This window comes from Temnothorax curvispinosus, unplaced genomic scaffold, assembly GCF_003070985.1.
Source record: "Temnothorax curvispinosus isolate PA1 unplaced genomic scaffold, ASM307098v1 QBEX01000758.1, whole genome shotgun sequence".
NCBI classification, from domain to species: domain Eukaryota; kingdom Metazoa; phylum Arthropoda; class Insecta; order Hymenoptera; family Formicidae; genus Temnothorax; species Temnothorax curvispinosus.
In genome coordinates this window covers 1-16,299 of record NW_020210538.1, presented here as the reverse complement: position 1 = coordinate 16,299, position 16,299 = coordinate 1, and the positions used below count along the sequence as shown (strand labels likewise).

At 43.9% G+C, this 16,299-nt stretch overlaps 3 protein-coding genes across 11 annotated transcripts; 2 read left to right on the top strand and 1 right to left on the bottom strand.

The window, feature by feature from the left end:
* The first annotated feature begins 424 nt into the window (after nt 1-424).
* Nucleotides 425-6,173, top strand: LOC112458076 (cytoplasmic protein NCK1). Of its 5 annotated transcripts, none has more exons than XM_025021496.1 (4): nt 425-1,059; nt 3,038-3,338; nt 3,973-4,910; nt 5,220-6,171. In XM_025021496.1, the coding sequence occupies exons 2-4, from the start codon at nt 3,320-3,322 to the stop codon at nt 5,439-5,441; spliced, it is 1,179 nt and encodes a 392-aa protein (XP_024877264.1). In that variant the 5' UTR covers nt 425-1,059; nt 3,038-3,319; the 3' UTR covers nt 5,442-6,171. The 5 variants fall into 5 exon arrangements, with proteins under 5 accessions (XP_024877264.1, XP_024877297.1, XP_024877291.1 ...); XM_025021523.1 differs by having other exon boundaries at nt 453-528; XM_025021505.1 differs by lacking the exon at nt 425-1,059 and adding an exon at nt 1,113-1,565.
* A 90-nt stretch (nt 6,174-6,263) lies between these two features.
* On the bottom strand, nt 6,264-10,054 carry LOC112458062 (arf-GAP domain and FG repeat-containing protein 1). 2 transcript variants are annotated; one of them, XM_025021476.1, is made up of 6 exons: nt 9,666-10,054; nt 7,563-8,089; nt 7,286-7,474; nt 6,997-7,179; nt 6,620-6,747; nt 6,264-6,527 (listed from the first exon to the last, which is right to left on the bottom strand). In XM_025021476.1, exons 1-6 carry the CDS (start codon nt 9,827-9,829, stop codon nt 6,474-6,476), a joined length of 1,245 nt encoding a protein of 414 aa, XP_024877244.1. In that variant the 5' UTR covers nt 9,830-10,054; the 3' UTR covers nt 6,264-6,473. The 2 variants fall into 2 exon arrangements, with proteins under 2 accessions (XP_024877244.1, XP_024877253.1); XM_025021485.1 differs by having other exon boundaries at nt 9,673-9,762.
* Nucleotides 10,055-10,983: 929 nt separating this feature from the next.
* LOC112458099 (46 kDa FK506-binding nuclear protein-like) lies at nt 10,984-16,293 on the top strand. 4 transcript variants are annotated; one of them, XM_025021550.1, is made up of 5 exons: nt 10,984-11,218; nt 11,779-11,960; nt 13,225-13,320; nt 14,905-15,880; nt 16,041-16,293. In XM_025021550.1, the coding sequence occupies exons 3-5, from the start codon at nt 13,287-13,289 to the stop codon at nt 16,120-16,122; spliced, it is 1,092 nt and encodes a 363-aa protein (XP_024877318.1). In that variant the 5' UTR covers nt 10,984-11,218; nt 11,779-11,960; nt 13,225-13,286; the 3' UTR covers nt 16,123-16,293. The 4 variants fall into 4 exon arrangements, with proteins under 4 accessions (XP_024877318.1, XP_024877326.1, XP_024877311.1 ...); XM_025021558.1 differs by lacking the exon at nt 10,984-11,218 and having other exon boundaries at nt 11,296-11,960; XM_025021543.1 differs by lacking the exons at nt 10,984-11,218; nt 11,779-11,960 and adding an exon at nt 12,176-13,015 and having other exon boundaries at nt 13,225-13,316; nt 14,904-15,880.
* Nucleotides 16,294-16,299: the final 6 nt, after the last annotated feature.

Here is a 16,299-nt window from a genome sequence, read left to right as displayed (position 1 = left end):
TTTTTTTTTTTAGTGAAGAAACTGTCATTAATTAAATTATGATGAGATTCTGGGCGAAATTCAGTATCGTATACATATCTTTCGTTCTTTTTTTTTAACTCAGTAGTTCTATAAAAGTAGCAACTTTAAATTTTTTAAACACTGATACACTAGATTAGCTGCGTCATAGGTCGCGTTCAGCAGACCAAGCCGCTCAGTAGCAGTCGAACGTGATTGGCTCTTACTTTTAGACCCAACAAATCAACGTAGCGTGTTGATAAGACGACACTCAACAGTTGTATCTGCTGAACGCGGCCATATGGATTAACAGTTGTGTCTGCTGAACCCGTTTGCGCAAAATCGCGCGAGAAACGTCATGAACGTAGGCGCGTATTGGAGGGTTCGTTCGTCGCTAGGTGGCGCGGCAAACGTTCAGTAGGCGCCTAGGCGGTCTCGGGTCTCGCGGCCATCGGCCATCGAGCATCGAGCCGGGGATCGCACTTCCACCCGATATCCTCGGTGTATACACCATACACCTCCGGCCTAAGGGTGGGTCTGTTCTTCGTGCGGGAGGGGTCGCCGTCGCGTACGAGCGCGGCCGCGAACGTGTGGCGAATCGGCGTGAGCGTGAGGCATCGCTTCGAGCCGTCGGCCGCGTCGACTCGCGCGATACGGAAAGTGGCGGCGTGGAGGAAGGGCGGCTCCGCTTCGCGCGTGAGAGATCGTCCGTGTTCGCGCGTGGCCCCTCGGGCCCGGTGACGACGACAGGCGACGGCGACGATCGAAAGTGGATGGAACGCGGCGCTCGCCGCGCGCTCCTTCCCTGACTCCCCGCTCCTCTTCACTTGCACGGGAAACAGCGCGAGAGAGAGAGAGAGAGAGGTACAGGGAGATAAAGGCGAGAGAAAGAAAGAGCGATAGGGAGACAGACACGCACGAGCCCCCCCGGCACGTAGGTACGCGGTGTACGCTCCGCTCAGTCGTTTCATGGCTGCGGCTCGGGGTGGGGGAAAACAAGCCGTGTAACAACGTAAGATCCCAAAAGCTCTTTATGCAGGAATATGTCAAGTTTAAAAATCGGTAAGTCCGACGGCACGGTCGACCGGCGCGGCGTCCGCAAGCGTGCGCGCGCGCGCGCGTCCGCCCGTCCGTTTTTCGCTTCTTCTTTTTGCGCTCCTCGCACGATCTCCGTGAAGCGCGTTATAAAGTTGTGTCGTGTCGCCTCGGCTGTTTCCCTTCCTCGCGAGAAACAGAGAGACGGAGGGAAGAGAAGCAGACGAGGGAGCCCCCCACGGTCGCTCGTGTTGCTCGTGTCGAGTCAGTGTCGCCTCGGCGAACCGATTTTCCTCTCGATAACGCAATAAGTAGATCGCCGGCGCGGCGAGTCGGAAAACCGCCTTTGATTCCGGCGGCGAACGTGATAGTGAATCTCGAGTGACCGCGGTGCGCGCAGATGCGACACCGGCTTGTATTCCTCGTGCTTTTGACCGCTTCTCGTTCAGATTAGTTCGCCGCTTAGGCGCGACAGGAAGGAGAGAACTCGACGGTTTTTTCAAGTGCCTCCAGCTTCGGATGTTCCGTATTCCGTAAGTCCGCGAGTCGCGACGCACGATGGAGCTCCTGGAGAGAGCACAGCTGCATCACGGTTGCGACACGGCGACGGCGATCGTCGCTCGAGAATGACGTTGATGACGTTTGATCGATCCTTCGGATCGCGCGTCACCTCCGAGTGCTCTCCTTCCTCTCACGTCCACTTCTACCAACGCGGATTAACTTTGATCTAGGTTCTAGGTTCGGACGTTTCATCTTTTTGTAAAGAAAATGTTGAGAATTGGAAATGTTCTCTGAACTGGAAGAAGATGACTGAGATTAAAGTTAATCTGTATCAGTAGAAATGGACGTCAAAACGCCGGGGGATAAGAAACGAGATGGAAAAGTGGGGGGGAAAGTTGGAAGAGACATATCGGCGTTATCGCGTACCGGTGGATTTTGTTTAGCGAAAAACTCATTTCTTACGAGCTTCTGTTTTAATAACGGAGAGTGGTTGAATTGCTAGGTCGATTAGTATTCATCTTTCTTATCGGATATATCGGGATAAATATGTTAGTTACATTATACTTAATACTTATGTGCCGATTGGTGATCATATTTATTAGCTCAAGTAGAGTAGCACACTTGTCTACCGCATGCGTATGTGTTTGTATTACAGCACTCTGATAGATTATGCGCTGTCTATAGAAGTATTATTATTATATTAGCATAACTGTCACTCAGTTTAAGTAACATAATAGGCGGTACGCGATGGCCGTTGATTTACACGCCGCTCACAGCAGTTTCCAACTGGTTTTATAACGTTATTAATCATCGCCTCTCGAGTCGCTTGCTAATATTCATTTCTATAAAGTTGTGATCTATCAATGTAGATTGACTTTAATCTTGGTTTAATTTTTACTTTTTGTCCTTTCCACGAATCGTTTCAGTTCCAAGAATTATAGATTCATGGAAGAAGATCAAACATAAGTTGGACCGAGATTGAAATTAATCTTGCATTGATGGAAATGGACGTAAAAAGAGTTTAAACGATTCTGTCGCGGCGTAATTTATCGTAATACAGTGGTTGTTATTTCGATAGAATATATTGCATGTTTATATAGAGGAATAAAGATTCTAGAAACGTAAACGGGCATGCCATAGAGTGAGTCATTAACGTATCAGTCGGTATTGTGTCGTCATTCTCATTTCTCGTAAGAGAAAATTTGTCTAAAGAGTCTCCACGTAAAACTCTAAAGTCAGATTCAAAATTGTGTTTATCGGCATGAATTACTGTAACGAGAGTACATATTGCACAGTTGTAAAATGACCGATTATCAAATGCTTTCCTTGGCAGCTTCGCAACTCCGTAGAGAAGTTGCTGATTGCCACTACGGAATGTGCGTAACGCACTCTATGACGTGTGCCATAGTTCTTTAAGTATATTATGATAAAAATGAAGTCTTATACTGGTCCGTCTCTGATGAATCTTGTGCTAATGATCGTTTATTTTTGTTTTCCCCCAAAGTGTTGGTAATGCACTTGCTTGCGCTACCCTTGAGAACGATGGATTCTGACCAAAGAAATCAGCAGGTGCATCAGCACTGAAACAAAAAAAAAGCAAACAAAAAAAACTAAATAATGAATGCCTGCTGCACTCACGCCGTCGACTCTGTACAAGCAGACTTAAGATTTGTTGAAGTAGTACGTGAGTAGCAGCTACTCACACGCCACACTCAGCTGTACATACAAAAATCTAAATACATATATATCGTCGTATACATATATATATGTATTTATTTTTACGCACATGGCAGCCATGAAGCATGGTACGTTTTATTTTCGTACGCTTTTTGCTTTGTATGTAAATCGTTCTTTTGACTCGACGAAGTTTGTCATCAGGTCTACGTAAAGTAATTACTTCGACCATAATTCGTCCTTGTGTATCTTGATAAATTTTACCGTATACCTTGGTTTCTCTGAGAATATTAAGGATTTTTATTTTTCTGTCGTCTTTTGATCAAATTGGATTGCTGCGTGAATAATAATTGATCCTTGTACTGACTGTGACATTTGCTGCGTAAATTTATATTAAAGTATACATTTATTGTTTCTGTGAGCAGATATATAGAAGTAATTTGTGTGATGATTAAGAACAGTAAGTTTGGTTCTGTCTCGTGTATCCTATTAACAGAAATAGTGTGAGAACCTGATGATCTTGTTACAATGTTATTTTGTTAAATTGTGACGCGTAAATCTTTTTTATGTATTCATAAATTATACAAAAATCCGAGTTGAATTTGATAGTTGATAATTTATAGTGAAGCGTTTGTAGTAAATATCACGTGTACTAAACGATGATTAAACAAACATTAATTAAAAGTGGAATCTAGTCTAACGTAATCATTTCTCACGCATCTTTATGTCGGTATGTGCAATGATAATAGCCGTGATACGTTTCAGGCAAGACGAGTCAAGACGACGTATGTTACGTTGTCGCCAAATATGATTATGGGGCACAGGGTGCTCAGGAGCTAGATTTACGTAAGAACGATCGCTATCTGTTGCTGGACGATTCGAAGCACTGGTGGCGAGTGCAGAGCGCGAGAGGACAGGCTGGTTATGTGCCGAGCAACTATGTTAAGAAGGAGAAGCCCTCGCTGTTCGATAGTATTAAGAAAAAGGTCAAGAAGGGCTCCGGCTCTAAGACGCTGCCATCCAGTAACTCGCCGTCCCGGGCGGTCGAGTCCCCCATCATGGCGCGACGTCTGCCGGCCGATCCGAGCGAGGCGATCGGCACCGCGGTCGTCAAGTACAATTACCAGGCGCAGCAGGCGGACGAGCTGTCCCTCGTGAAGGGCACCAGGATCCTGATACTCGAGAAGAGCAATGACGGCTGGTGGCGGGGCCAGAGCGGCACCCAGGCCGGCTGGTTCCCGTCGAACTACACCCAGGAGGAAGGCGACGCCGACGACACGCTTCACACGTACGCGATGGCCGAGAACGTGCTCGACATCGTGGTGGCTCTCTACTCGTTCTCGTCCAATAACGATCAGGAGCTGTCGTTCGAGAAAGGCGACCGCCTCGAGATCCTCGATCGTCCACCGGCGGACCCGGAATGGTACAAGGCGAGAAATAGCCAGGGACAGGTTGGCCTGGTACCGCGCAATTATCTCCAAGAGCTCAGCGAGTACTTGACGCAACCGTACCGCGAGCGCGGTATGACGAGTAGCGAGATCAGCCAGGGGGATTCCCTCGAACGGAGGCCGGATCCCGGCGATCGGCCGCATCTCGTCGGCAAGCCTTGGTACTACGGTAGTATTACGCGCTCGCAATGCGACACGCTGCTCAATCAACACGGCCACGACGGAGATTTCCTAATCAGGGATAGTGAAACCAACGTGAGTACAGCGGCTACCGTCGCGATTAAATCAGAACTTCCGTTTGAGTCGGCTTTAGCAAATTTTTCGTGAGATATCGATTATCTTCCAGTCGAAACTTAAAACTTTCGAAGATCTTTGCATTTATCTTATTTATTCACGTATATAATTTTTGCCTGTATTTCAATAAAATTCATATCTTCAAGATTTCATTGAAACTCTAAAAACTTAAATTAATTAAGAACTCGCTGTATTTAATTAATTGTATTGACAAAGTATGACAAGAATATGGTCATATTGCTTATCGCTCTAATTATTGTCAATTTTTAGATGGGCGACTATTCGGTATCCTTGAAAGCGCCGGGACGTAACAAGCACTTTAGGGTACACGTGGAAGGAGCGCTATACTGCATCGGTCAGAGGAAGTTCCACACGCTAGATCAGCTTGTAGATCATTACCAGAGGGCCCCAATCTACACCAATAAGCAGGGAGAAAAGCTGTACTTGGTGCGCCCACTACCAAAAGGCAATGCCAGTAGTAACGGTTGCTAGATGAATTCGTGCCATGAAGAAGGAGACAGTCCATGCGCTTTCAGATGTATCGCCAAGATACGCGACGCCTGCCTAGTAATATCAATATCACACATCTCTCGTACGTTTATACAATAACAATTAATATAATTGGTCTACTCGTATATTAGTGTTTCTCGATTGTTTTTCACCATTTACACAGTGAGGTATAATTTATTACTCTAAGTGAATCGGTAACACGTATTACACTCCTCGGAGCTTCCAGACTACTCAACAAACGAACAAAGAAACATTAATACGACAGCTACATGAGCTAATTGACAACACAAGGCTTATCTTTATATTCATATGTAATTGTAAAACGCGAACCGACTGTTATTAATAATATATTACAACTGCATATAATATAGACTGCAAGTGTAATGATCAAGTAATAATTAATTATCATGCAATTATGAACGATTAAGTGGATCTCTACTCTAGAGCTATTGGTATTGAATTATAACAAAGACTAAGTGTTCATTTGTGATTTTGTATTTATATTAGAAGTTTTTAAGTAAATAAACTGTATTTAAGTGTGCATAAGAAAAAAAATGTATCTTTTCGACTTATTTCTTCTCTGTCCATTTTCAATTCAATAATAGCTATGATACAAATATGTATGCGTTTAAAACTCTTATGCTACAGTAAGAGTTTTACTTCTTATTTTTCCAACATTGGTCGTTGCCATGTTGCATAATTTATTTTTTTTTAGGTACATGTATATCGTCAAAAGAAATGATGAAAAAGGAAAGATTTGTCTTATTTAAGAATTTTTCGCCAAGTAACAATCACGATTAGTAACAAATATTAATCTTTATTAACGTATATTATATTCATAAATAAAAGTATTATTTTTTTTTATTTATATAGATATGAGATTGGTGCTCCTGGGAATAAAAGTTAATGGCACTAATTGCCAATAAGGTCACAATATAACAATTTGCCTAATCTAAATATATTTTAGTTCGAATTATTTGTTCGTAACTCCATTAAAAGCTTACGCGTACATAATCATAAGAAGGGGTTGTTCGAATTCCTTGTCATGTTGCTCACTCCCGTGCCCACCTGTAATGATGATTAACGATGATTGAGTAAACATATCGAGGGGAAGAGTCTTTCAAGTTTATTACGAGAATTCAGACAAAATTACGGCTTACCATGAATGGATTTGCGTGGTACGCCGGTACCGTCGGTTGCCATACTTTGTTCGCTAGCGGCGTCATGAGTTGACTTAATTGGAGTACATCTCCGTTACTAGGTGTGCCGATGCCTATCCATTGCGAATCTGAAAGTTTATCCCAAGCATTAACGTTGTTACAAACTAAAATTACCGACGATTAAAATAACACAAATTTGTCTTCTTTAACGCTCCTGATTCCTGAATTCTTTCGAATTCTTCTAAGCTGAAGGTGATCGAAATAAGTACATATAAACATTAATAAAAAATAAATTACGAAATAATTATATAAAAGTTATAGTAACATTTTTTTTTTAATTTTAGTTTAGGAATGCGTGAATTATCGTCATATCTTACCATTATTTACAGGGAATTGAGTCGGTTTAAACGGATTCGCGGGATTGCACAGAGAGCTATCGACGGATTGAGTATTATTGTTGACTACGTTTGCAGACGGCCGCCATAAGTCACCACCCGTGAAGGGGTTCGAGATGACGTGTGTTTGATTATTTACTCCTATGCTCCACGTAGCGTTCGGTGCTGCAAATGAGAACTTTATGTAATCCGATGCTTCCTTTTTTATATCAATACGTGTGTAGTTAATCGGCACTTTATTATCAGGTAATCCCCCGCAAATGATATTCACCATTCGAATTATTTGCGTTCCATGTAGATGCGGATAAGGTTGTCTCCTCCTTCAACTGCGTTTGCTTCATCAGCGAATCTAAGTCTTTAAGTGCCGCGTAACGATCTTCCGAAGGTGGCGCGTGTATCCCATTCATGTTCATCGTGCCGTTCCCACCGACCTGATTAAACATTGCGGACGTTTCCATACCTCAATAATAAAATTATTCATTATAAAACAGGCGTCGTGTTACAATGTGGATTTCTGACGTAAAAAAGGGAGAAGACAATATACTCACTCTTCGAATTATTGAAGACCGGATTATTGTCGAAGTTAGCGAAGAACGGCTGCGGCGCGAATGGCTGCTGACCGAACTGGCCGACCGGCGCCGTCGTCGCCGGACAGAAGGGATCAGGAACTTTGCTGAAGTCGGCGATGAAGTCCGTCGAGAACGTGTTCGAGTTGTTCATCGCGTCTGTGTTCGCCGACTTCTGACTGACCGGCGCGGGCAGCGTCGCGGACGTTCCCGAGTTCGGTACCCTCGGGACGCTGCTCGCGGACTGCGACCTCGGCTGCGCCACTATGTTTTGATTCGCGATCGACGGGTCCAGGTAGTATCTCTTAATCTCGTACTTGGCGCTCATCAGGTTCTTCATCTTCTGCTCGTCCTTGGTGTCCAAGTTCTGCGGGGAGTTGGAGTTCATCAGACCGAGCCATATTCTCCTGCAGTACTCGTTGCCGTGCTCCTTTATGAAGTCTATCTCGTCCTGGGTGAACGTCGCCATGGAAATGGACTTTACCCGGTGCGGTGGTGTCAGGCCTCGTCTGGAAGTGCAACGCGAGAGCTTGTAGATTAGGATTCTGACTCGGTTTTATCAATATGAAGATCGGATTGACGAGCGGATGGACAAACCTCGTGATTGTTAACGCAACGTGAATCACGTAAATACTTATAGTTCCCCATTGCTTAAAAAAATTGGTACTACCGGTACTATCCTTTCCAAGAAAATATTTTCATTTACAGCTGATCTCGGCGGTTACGAGGGACTGTAATTTTGGAAACTAAGGCTTTCTACGCCGATTAATTCGAAATTATTTGTTAGACAATACGAAACGAGAGAGCGAGAGAGCGAAAAGGAGAGAGGGGAGTTCGCGGAAAATCAATGAGCGCTTGGCAATTGTAATTACGTCATACGGACAATATTTTTCGAGCCGCGGTTCGCCCCGGGACACTTTCGTCCCGCAATACCCCCGGACCCGGCCAATCGTTAAGTTTCCGTGACGGAATAATAACGAAGGCCTCGCGTGCCTCTAATACGTCGTAGGACGCAAATATAGCCGTGTAACGAGATTTAAAAATCCGCACGTGCGCGCGTGTGCGGTGCAACGCGGCGGCCGCCTCGCGCAATCGGCGCAATGCGACTATGCGACTTGACCGATTAAAGAGCGCGAGCTCGATAATCGGCCGTATCGCGCGCGAACGATCGCCAGTTCCTCGGGAATGGAAATAAGAAGAAGAGAAGAGCGTGAGAAGAGGAAGAAGAAAGAGAGAAAGAGACGGAGACGAGGAGGAAGACGCAGTCTTTCTCTCCTCGGCGGTAACATTTCGACCACTGATAGATAACCAGAACTGCGCACAAAGAAAAACGTCGACGTCGCTGATAGCGCTAACTTCCTGGCTGTGGAAGCCGCGCCGACGTTTTAATGCGATGACTCAGAGCCGCGCGAGAGCGCACGGTCTCTCCTCTCTCCCTTCGCTTTCTCTCCTCTCTCGTCTCTCTTCTTCTTCCTCTTCGTCGCGTCGCGACGCAACGATCGTGAACGCAAAGGCCTGTACACGTGTACGTTTACGTTGCCCGAAGCGATTCTCGCGCGGAGGCCGCGCGTCCTACATGGAGGGGCATCTCCGTGGCTCGGCGGCGAACGCGCGCGCGCGCACGCAATGGGTTTTCCTTTTCTCTATTTATAGCCATCGCCGTCGCACCGCGTCACGGCCATCAGGACCAGGATTTGGAACGCCGAGCCGATGAGCGCTACATAAGTCCGCGCTGCTCGCGCGACGATCGCGATACCATCGCGGCTTCGGTCGTGTCCCGAATCGCAGGATACTGGCACCGTCGTCGTGGCCTCCTCACCGTGGTCCCGGGAGGAGAGATCGTATCTCGGCCAGGATCCTCGCACCTCGCCGCCGTCTCCCCCCGACCACGGATGACATTTGCCCAATGTCACGCCGCCGCCGTCGTGGGGGAACGCGAGAACGGTACCGCGCAGCGAACACGCGCGCGATCCAGGAAACATCCGCGGGGAGGAGGAGGAGGAGGAGGAGGAGGAGGAGACGGGGAGGGAAGGAGGAGGCGATGAGGGCCACGCAGAGAAGTCGGAGAGAGCCGGAGCTACTTACAGCATACCAGAGCAAGAGGTGCAGACGAACGAGCCGATCGTCATGTTGACGTAAGTCGGGCCGCGCTGGTTGCAGTCGAAGCATTCCTTGTTGCCCGGCTGCGAGACCAGTTCGCGCAGCGTCTTCAGGTTCCTCTCGTCCTGCTTCCTCTTCGTGGACGCCATCCCGTGCCGTGCGTGCCTATGGATGTATCTGCGCGTGCAGGTGTGCTGGCACAGGTGTATATACGTACGCGTCCGCGCGCGCGCGCGGGCGCGCGTCTGCGACGGGGACGAGGTTCGCGCTCCTCGGGAACGGAGGAGCCTACCTCGGGTAGGCCGTCGAGCGGTCGAGCGATCCCCAGGTGCCAGGGATCGTGCGAACCCACCTATCGCGCCGCGCCTGCGAAACTGACTCAAACTGACTGCGATCGCGACGCGCCGCGCTGCGGTCGCCTGTCGCCTCTCCTTCTCGCTCTCTCTCTCTCTCGCTCTCTCCTCTCTCTCCGTCGCTTTGTTTCACTCTCTCTCCCTCTCTCTCTCGCTCGCCTTTTCACCCTTCCCCGTCGTGACGTCGTCGGGGCCACCGACGGGCATCGACAAGTGCGAGGATACGCTACGTCCAATGGGAGAGCGCGGATCCTAGGGATTCCCGAAGACGCCATTTTATTCCTAGGAAATTAATTTTCTTATTGGACGTCGAACGGAGAGCGTGAATCTGCCGTTAGAAGAGTCAGCTGTGGATGTATTGTACGTCACGGACAGAGGGCGACTCTCTTCGATCGAGATATCGAGATCTCCGATTAGCTTGCTCGGCGATTAGTTCCACCTGCGGAAGGTGCGGAATTGTTTGAAACGAAATTTCCACCTGGCTACCTGGCTCGCGGCGCGGTATTAAATTCACGATTTACTATTATACGGATGTGCTTCGTATAATAGATTATACATATTTACGACGACATCGCGTATCGCCGCAAAACTGCATTCTTTCCGCGCCCCGTTATCACCCGCGTGCAGGATGAACTTGGACGGTACTAAAAGTGCACGTTTTAAGTAAAAATCATATATCATTATGCAATAAATATATATACTGATCTGCAAAGCATCGGGGACGATAATGAATCGTAAAGATTAACGTTTACTAGTCGTTCTAATATATGTCATTGGGCAACTTGCAATATCGTCAATTTTACGTATTCGGCACAGTGTATTCGTTTGAATTTCTCAAAACCCTTTAATGGTAAGGTTGCCTATTTTACTGCAATTATTTAAAGTCAGTTAATTCAAACTTTATTGCATTCTTTTTCATATAAAGAAAGGAAAAAGTTTTATGTTACTGTTTACTTCTTTTGCCCATTTTGTACATTGATTAAATATATCTAAAAAACAAACCACCTTGCAATATTAGAGGGTTAATGAATATATTGTCAAACTGAATACGAGACCTTGCTTCGCCGGTAAATAACTAACGATAATGATATTTTATTCGGCCAAACCGGCTGTCTTTGTTTTTAATTACAGTTTGTCACGATCCATTTCGACCACTGACTTTTGGTCCCTTTCGAGTGTAAATCGGTAAGAAGTAAGAAGCATTTCACAAATCCGAATAAACAATAAAAAAAACAATAAACAATTAATGTACTTCACATAACGTTCGTAATCAAACTGTCTGCAGTATAATAACAGATTGACAGCGGATTTGTTCAAATATTGCAACAGATCTGGTATCATATCGCTGTGTTCGCATTTTAAAATCATGTTTCGCCGGTGGAGTCTGCTGATATAACTCGACAGCAGATTGTCGGCAGAAATGGAATAGAATTGTGTCTGTCATTTCGCAAACATTCAAATGCAATGGAATACATCGCATTTAAATGGTTACATAAAACGGCGAATTCTGATCTTCACTTTCAGCAGTCAAAATGTACCATTATATTTTGTTAACAAAATCCCGTTATATTTTTCCCGATTCTATCGACAAAATTTGTAGCGAACACACTTTCAAAATATGTTCTCGACAGATCTGGCTATTCGAGACGCTTAAATACCACCTTACCCGCTATTAGTATATACAAACGAATGAGATAACAAAATAAGATACATCATGAGATAACGAAGAATATTATGTTTCAAAGGGCACCCTACTACGCTCAAAACACGCCGCAGAAGAAGTCAGATCGGGAGATGAAGAAGCTGTGGAACCGGAAGAGGAACCTGAAGGAGAACTGGAGAAGACTCGGACAATAGTAGTGAATATGAAGAAGAGGAAGAAGATGATGATCGGCCGAGAAAGAAAAAGAAGAGCAGGATAGGTTTGGTGGGTTCATCATAGATGAAGCTGAAGTAGATGATGAAGTTGAGGATGACGATGAATGGGAGGAAGGTGCCCAAGAAATTGGCATCGTAGGAAAAAACGAGGTGGACGAATTAGGACCGACTGCGCGTGAGATTAAAGGACGACGTAGAGGTACTCCTACGTCGTCCTTCAATCTCACGCGCAGTCGGTCCTAACTCGTCCACCTCGTTTCCCACGATGCCAATTTCTTTGGGATTTGCAGAAAGAAGACGAGATTGAGGAATACCTCCGTAAAAAGTATGCAGACGAGTTCTTTTTTTTCCGAGAAATTTATCAAATTTCTCTTTTTCTTTAATGGTTCTACAGCTCAAGATTGGAGCCATGGCTTTTTGAAGTTCGGCCTTCATCAAATCCGAGGCCTCCCTTTCGGTTTCGTAACAATAATTTTGCCCTAGTGCCTTAAACCTAAAGAACACTCTCAGGGTGGGTTGCCATTACCCTTCCGAAAGGTGACGATCAAATAAAACCGACGATTTTTGATCGGATTTGAACTCGGATCTTCGGCTCATTAGAGCAGCGCACATCTTTCTGCGCCATGATCGCCACATCCAATCTCAAGCTGGAACAGAGAGAAAGAGAGAGGGGAGAAGAAAAAGAAAGGTGAAGAAAAGTATATACATACATTTTGCGGTACATGTTGACAGAATAAGCTCTGCCTCTACAAATAGCAACCTCGGTATATGTACCAAACAATCGCCAAAAATCGCCTATTGTTCACAAGTTGACCCTACCACGCACGCGTAAGATCTTTCTTGTTCGATGGAAACCCCCCTTCCACTGCACGTGATCGCAAGCAAACTAAATTCTATTTACCTGATTCACCACATGTGTCCTAGGAGTTGTCGTGTACGGACAAATCTCCTTCTCTCTGGCTCGATCGGTCTTCCGTTTTAATATGGAGAATACTACAAGCAATTCTACGAGAGAGAGTAATTCTACGAACAAGTCTATTAGCAAGTTTATTAGCAAGTTTATTAGCAATGCTACTGATGGCGATGCATATATCAGCATTTGGGGTAAGGCACATAGGAGTTTGTTCTGTAAATGTCAATAAAATCTATGTATATCGTGACAAGATGTCTAGATGTCTCATCCTGCCAGCGGTCACCTATTGCCGTTCGTCCGCTTCGAAATTGAGGAATTCGGATGCACGTGTCGAGACGAAAACCGGCATGAAAAATCACTCGGTGATGTTACGCTTAATTTCGCGTTACTTGTGTTTCAGCATTGCTACTGCAGCCGTACAAAAAGTACACGCAGCTCGTAAAACAGTCGTTCCACTTGACCATGGCGAGTCTGGATGTCTCGAAGATTATCATCGGTAAGATATAACTTACGACGCGCTTTCGTGAAATCTCAACGGCATACCTGAAACCCGCCGTTTTCGTTTCCACACGTTTTTACACGCATTGGGGCATAACTGCGCGTGCATACACGTGGCGTTTGTCCTAATAACAACTCCTACACACAGGACGCGAAAACGCCTTGCTGCGCTCTTTCCGCGTTCTGTATGCAGGAGCCATAACATCGTTGAGATGACACGTGGCTCAGTGTGAGTGCGAATGATCGGTAATCGAAGAATCGTGAGTTTGATTCCGAACTTCGTCACGCATAATTCTCGTTTGATGTCTATTTCTGTCAATGTATAGATTCTTTATTTTCGGTTTAACTTACATTTTATCTATTCTAATTCTTAGAACTAAAAAAAAAAGATAAAAGTAAGTTAAACCGAGATTAAAGTTAATCTACATGGGTAAAAATAGACATAAGACGAGATTTCCTTTAAGGGGAATAGTGTGATCAAAAGAAGGGTTCCCTGCTTAAGAGGAGGAAAAAAAGATTAGTAAAAGATAATATAGGGTATAGAATAATCGTAAAAAAAATACGTATATTAATTCAGAATTAGTCAAAAATCATAATAAGTACCAATAAATACGTCTTGAAAAATTGTGATTACTCATAAATGCAAAGTAAACGTCAGATTTTGAAAGAGCACATTTCAAAGTACAAAAAAAATTTTTAACATTGGAATATCATCAAAATTGCAAAGCTCCAAAAATGACGAATTTTCACATTTCTAGTTCCAAGCAATTTTGTAGATAAAAGTTTGAATTTTTGTTAAAAAATACAAACCAACGATAATGCATGTTTATTTACAAAAACAATGAAATACAAAAAAAAATCAATTATTCACATAGATTACGTCATCTATGACGTTCAGTACATTGAGCGCACAAAGATTGATATAAGACTCATCGAGGAATTTTGTACCGCGGGCTCGCAAATTAAGTCCTTTTATTTTTTTCTTGTCACGTGGACAAAACTTGCATGTTGTTTTTTTTTTCCTAATTTGGTATCATCTTTTACGTCGCACATTTTATCATCCGAATATTCGGTGCCTAACATGCTCTCAATGAGTGCTCGGACAGATATACGTAACGATTGTAATCGTCGCATCGTAAATGACTTAGGGCCGGTCTCACAGTCTCCGATTAACGTGATTCTCCGATTAAACTCACTCTTCGTCTCTTTCTAGGGGGATAGTTAGAAAGAGATGCAGAGTGAGTTTAATCAGAGAATCACGTTAATCGGAGACTGTGAGACCGGCCCTTAATTAGCTCAACAGATACTTTTCTACGAGTTTCCATTATTTATGTAGAGCAATGCAAATGTATACTATTGATACACCATATGTTCTAACGCATTCAGCAGAGACGCGCTGCTTTGCAACTGCTGTTAAAATTCATGAATTTGATTAGTGTTATATTCTTAGCTTCGCCGGTCAAAATTAAAAGTACACAACAATCATATTCACAAATTTTACAACAATTGCATGAAGCAGTTTTCACTGCTGATCGCAGCCAATGTGTGCTTGAAAATCCTTATTGCCTCTTTCTTTTCACAGATCATCCAATACAAGTAATGATGATTGTCGGTGGAGACGCTACGAGATATTTGATTTGCACTTTAGACAAGGCAAACGTGATGCAAGTACCGCTCAACTTACATATTGAAAGAGGAACTTTTATAACATTTTTGTGCAACGGCGGAGGTTATGTACACTTAAGTGGATATTACAAAAAGGTGGTAGATGATCCTGACCGTAAAAACATTATTCCTGTGCATATAATGGAAGGTCCAACTACTTCAAAAGAAATAAGCGATTATATAGAAAACAATTCAATAACATACCAAGATGACGTATACGGAGGCTGGATAGTAAAACCTATACGACAGTGCTGTCACTCCAGGATCCCCTTAAATGCAATAAACTACCAAAAAAGTGAAAAGAAAGAAAACTCGAAAAGGAAAGCAAATTCGCCGAAAGACGAGGCAGCAAAGCGCATGAAGTCGTCAGCTAATTCCAGTGAGAATTGCAGTGATAATGATAATTGTGATGATACAGAAAATTCTGATGATGATGAAGACGATGATTATTATGAATCAACAAGCTCCGATAGTGATGATGATGAAATCGAGAGCCAGGAAAGTGAAGAGGAAGACTCTGATGGGCAAGAAAAAAATGGAAAACAGCAAGAGAAGGAAGCGACCGGAGAAGAAGCCAACGGGAAACAGAAAAAGCAAATAAAGAAAGAAGAGCAGGAAAAAAATGATACAACATGGTTTTTACCCGGTGGTCTACAAGTGATACAGCTAAAACCCGGCAGTGGGAAAATCGCGGAAGTGGGCAAACATGTCACAATGTATTATTCGGCTCATGTACAGATTGGGTCAAAAATGCCACAGATCGATCAATGCTTAAAAGGACATGGCTTGGAATTCAAACTCGGTGCAGGGATTGTGCTCCGCGGTGTGGATAAAGGAGCAGTTGGAATGAAAGTCGGCGAAAAACGTCGTCTCATAATACCACCGAAAATGGGGTATGTATAGCATTTCGCTTATGCCGCTCATGCATTCCAATTCGTTTCACGTTTCCACATTTTAATGAGGGTCGTCTTCACAAATTTTTTTGCAATCTCTTCAATTGTTTGTCACATAATTTTGAAAAAATATGTGAATTAATACATTTTTCTTTTACAGCTATGGATCTAGAGGCTGTGGACCCACTGTTCCTCCTCATGCTACACTTATATATGACATTGAACTTATAAAAGTCAAGTAAATATTAACAACCTAGGCATTTCTTATAAGGATCTTTTTCAAAATACGTTCTTTACAACTACTCAATAGAACAAGACAAATTTTTTAACTTATATTTTAATTATTATATTTACATAAAGGCAAGAAATACTTTTTTAGAGAAGCGAATTAGACAAAGAAAAACGTTATATATAAAATT

What these genes read in the sequence shown, in the direction of transcription:
- LOC112458076 (XM_025021529.1), top strand. An exon ending in TCAGGGATAGTGAAACCAAC is followed by an intron (nt 4,911 to 5,219) that starts GTGAGTACAGCG and finishes GTCAATTTTTAG; the next exon opens with ATGGGCGACTATTCGGTATC.
- LOC112458062 (XM_025021476.1), bottom strand. Translation starts at nt 9,829, where the DNA reads ATGGCGTCCACGAAGAGGAAGCAGGACGAGAGGAACCTGAAGACGCTG. An exon ending in GGTCTTCAATAATTCGAAGA is followed by an intron (nt 7,475 to 7,562) that starts GTGAGTATATTG and finishes TTTATTATTGAG; the next exon opens with GTATGGAAACGTCCGCAATG. An exon ending in GAACGCAAATAATTCGAATG is followed by an intron (nt 7,180 to 7,285) that starts GTGAATATCATT and finishes TCTCATTTGCAG; the next exon opens with CACCGAACGCTACGTGGAGC.
- LOC112458099 (XM_025021537.1), top strand. Translation starts at nt 12,895, where the DNA reads ATGGAGAATACTACAAGCAATTCTACGAGAGAGAGTAATTCTACGAAC. An exon ending in TGCATATATCAGCATTTGGG is followed by an intron (nt 13,016 to 13,224) that starts GTAAGGCACATA and finishes CTTGTGTTTCAG; the next exon opens with CATTGCTACTGCAGCCGTAC. An exon ending in ATAATACCACCGAAAATGGG is followed by an intron (nt 15,881 to 16,040) that starts GTATGTATAGCA and finishes TTTCTTTTACAG; the next exon opens with CTATGGATCTAGAGGCTGTG.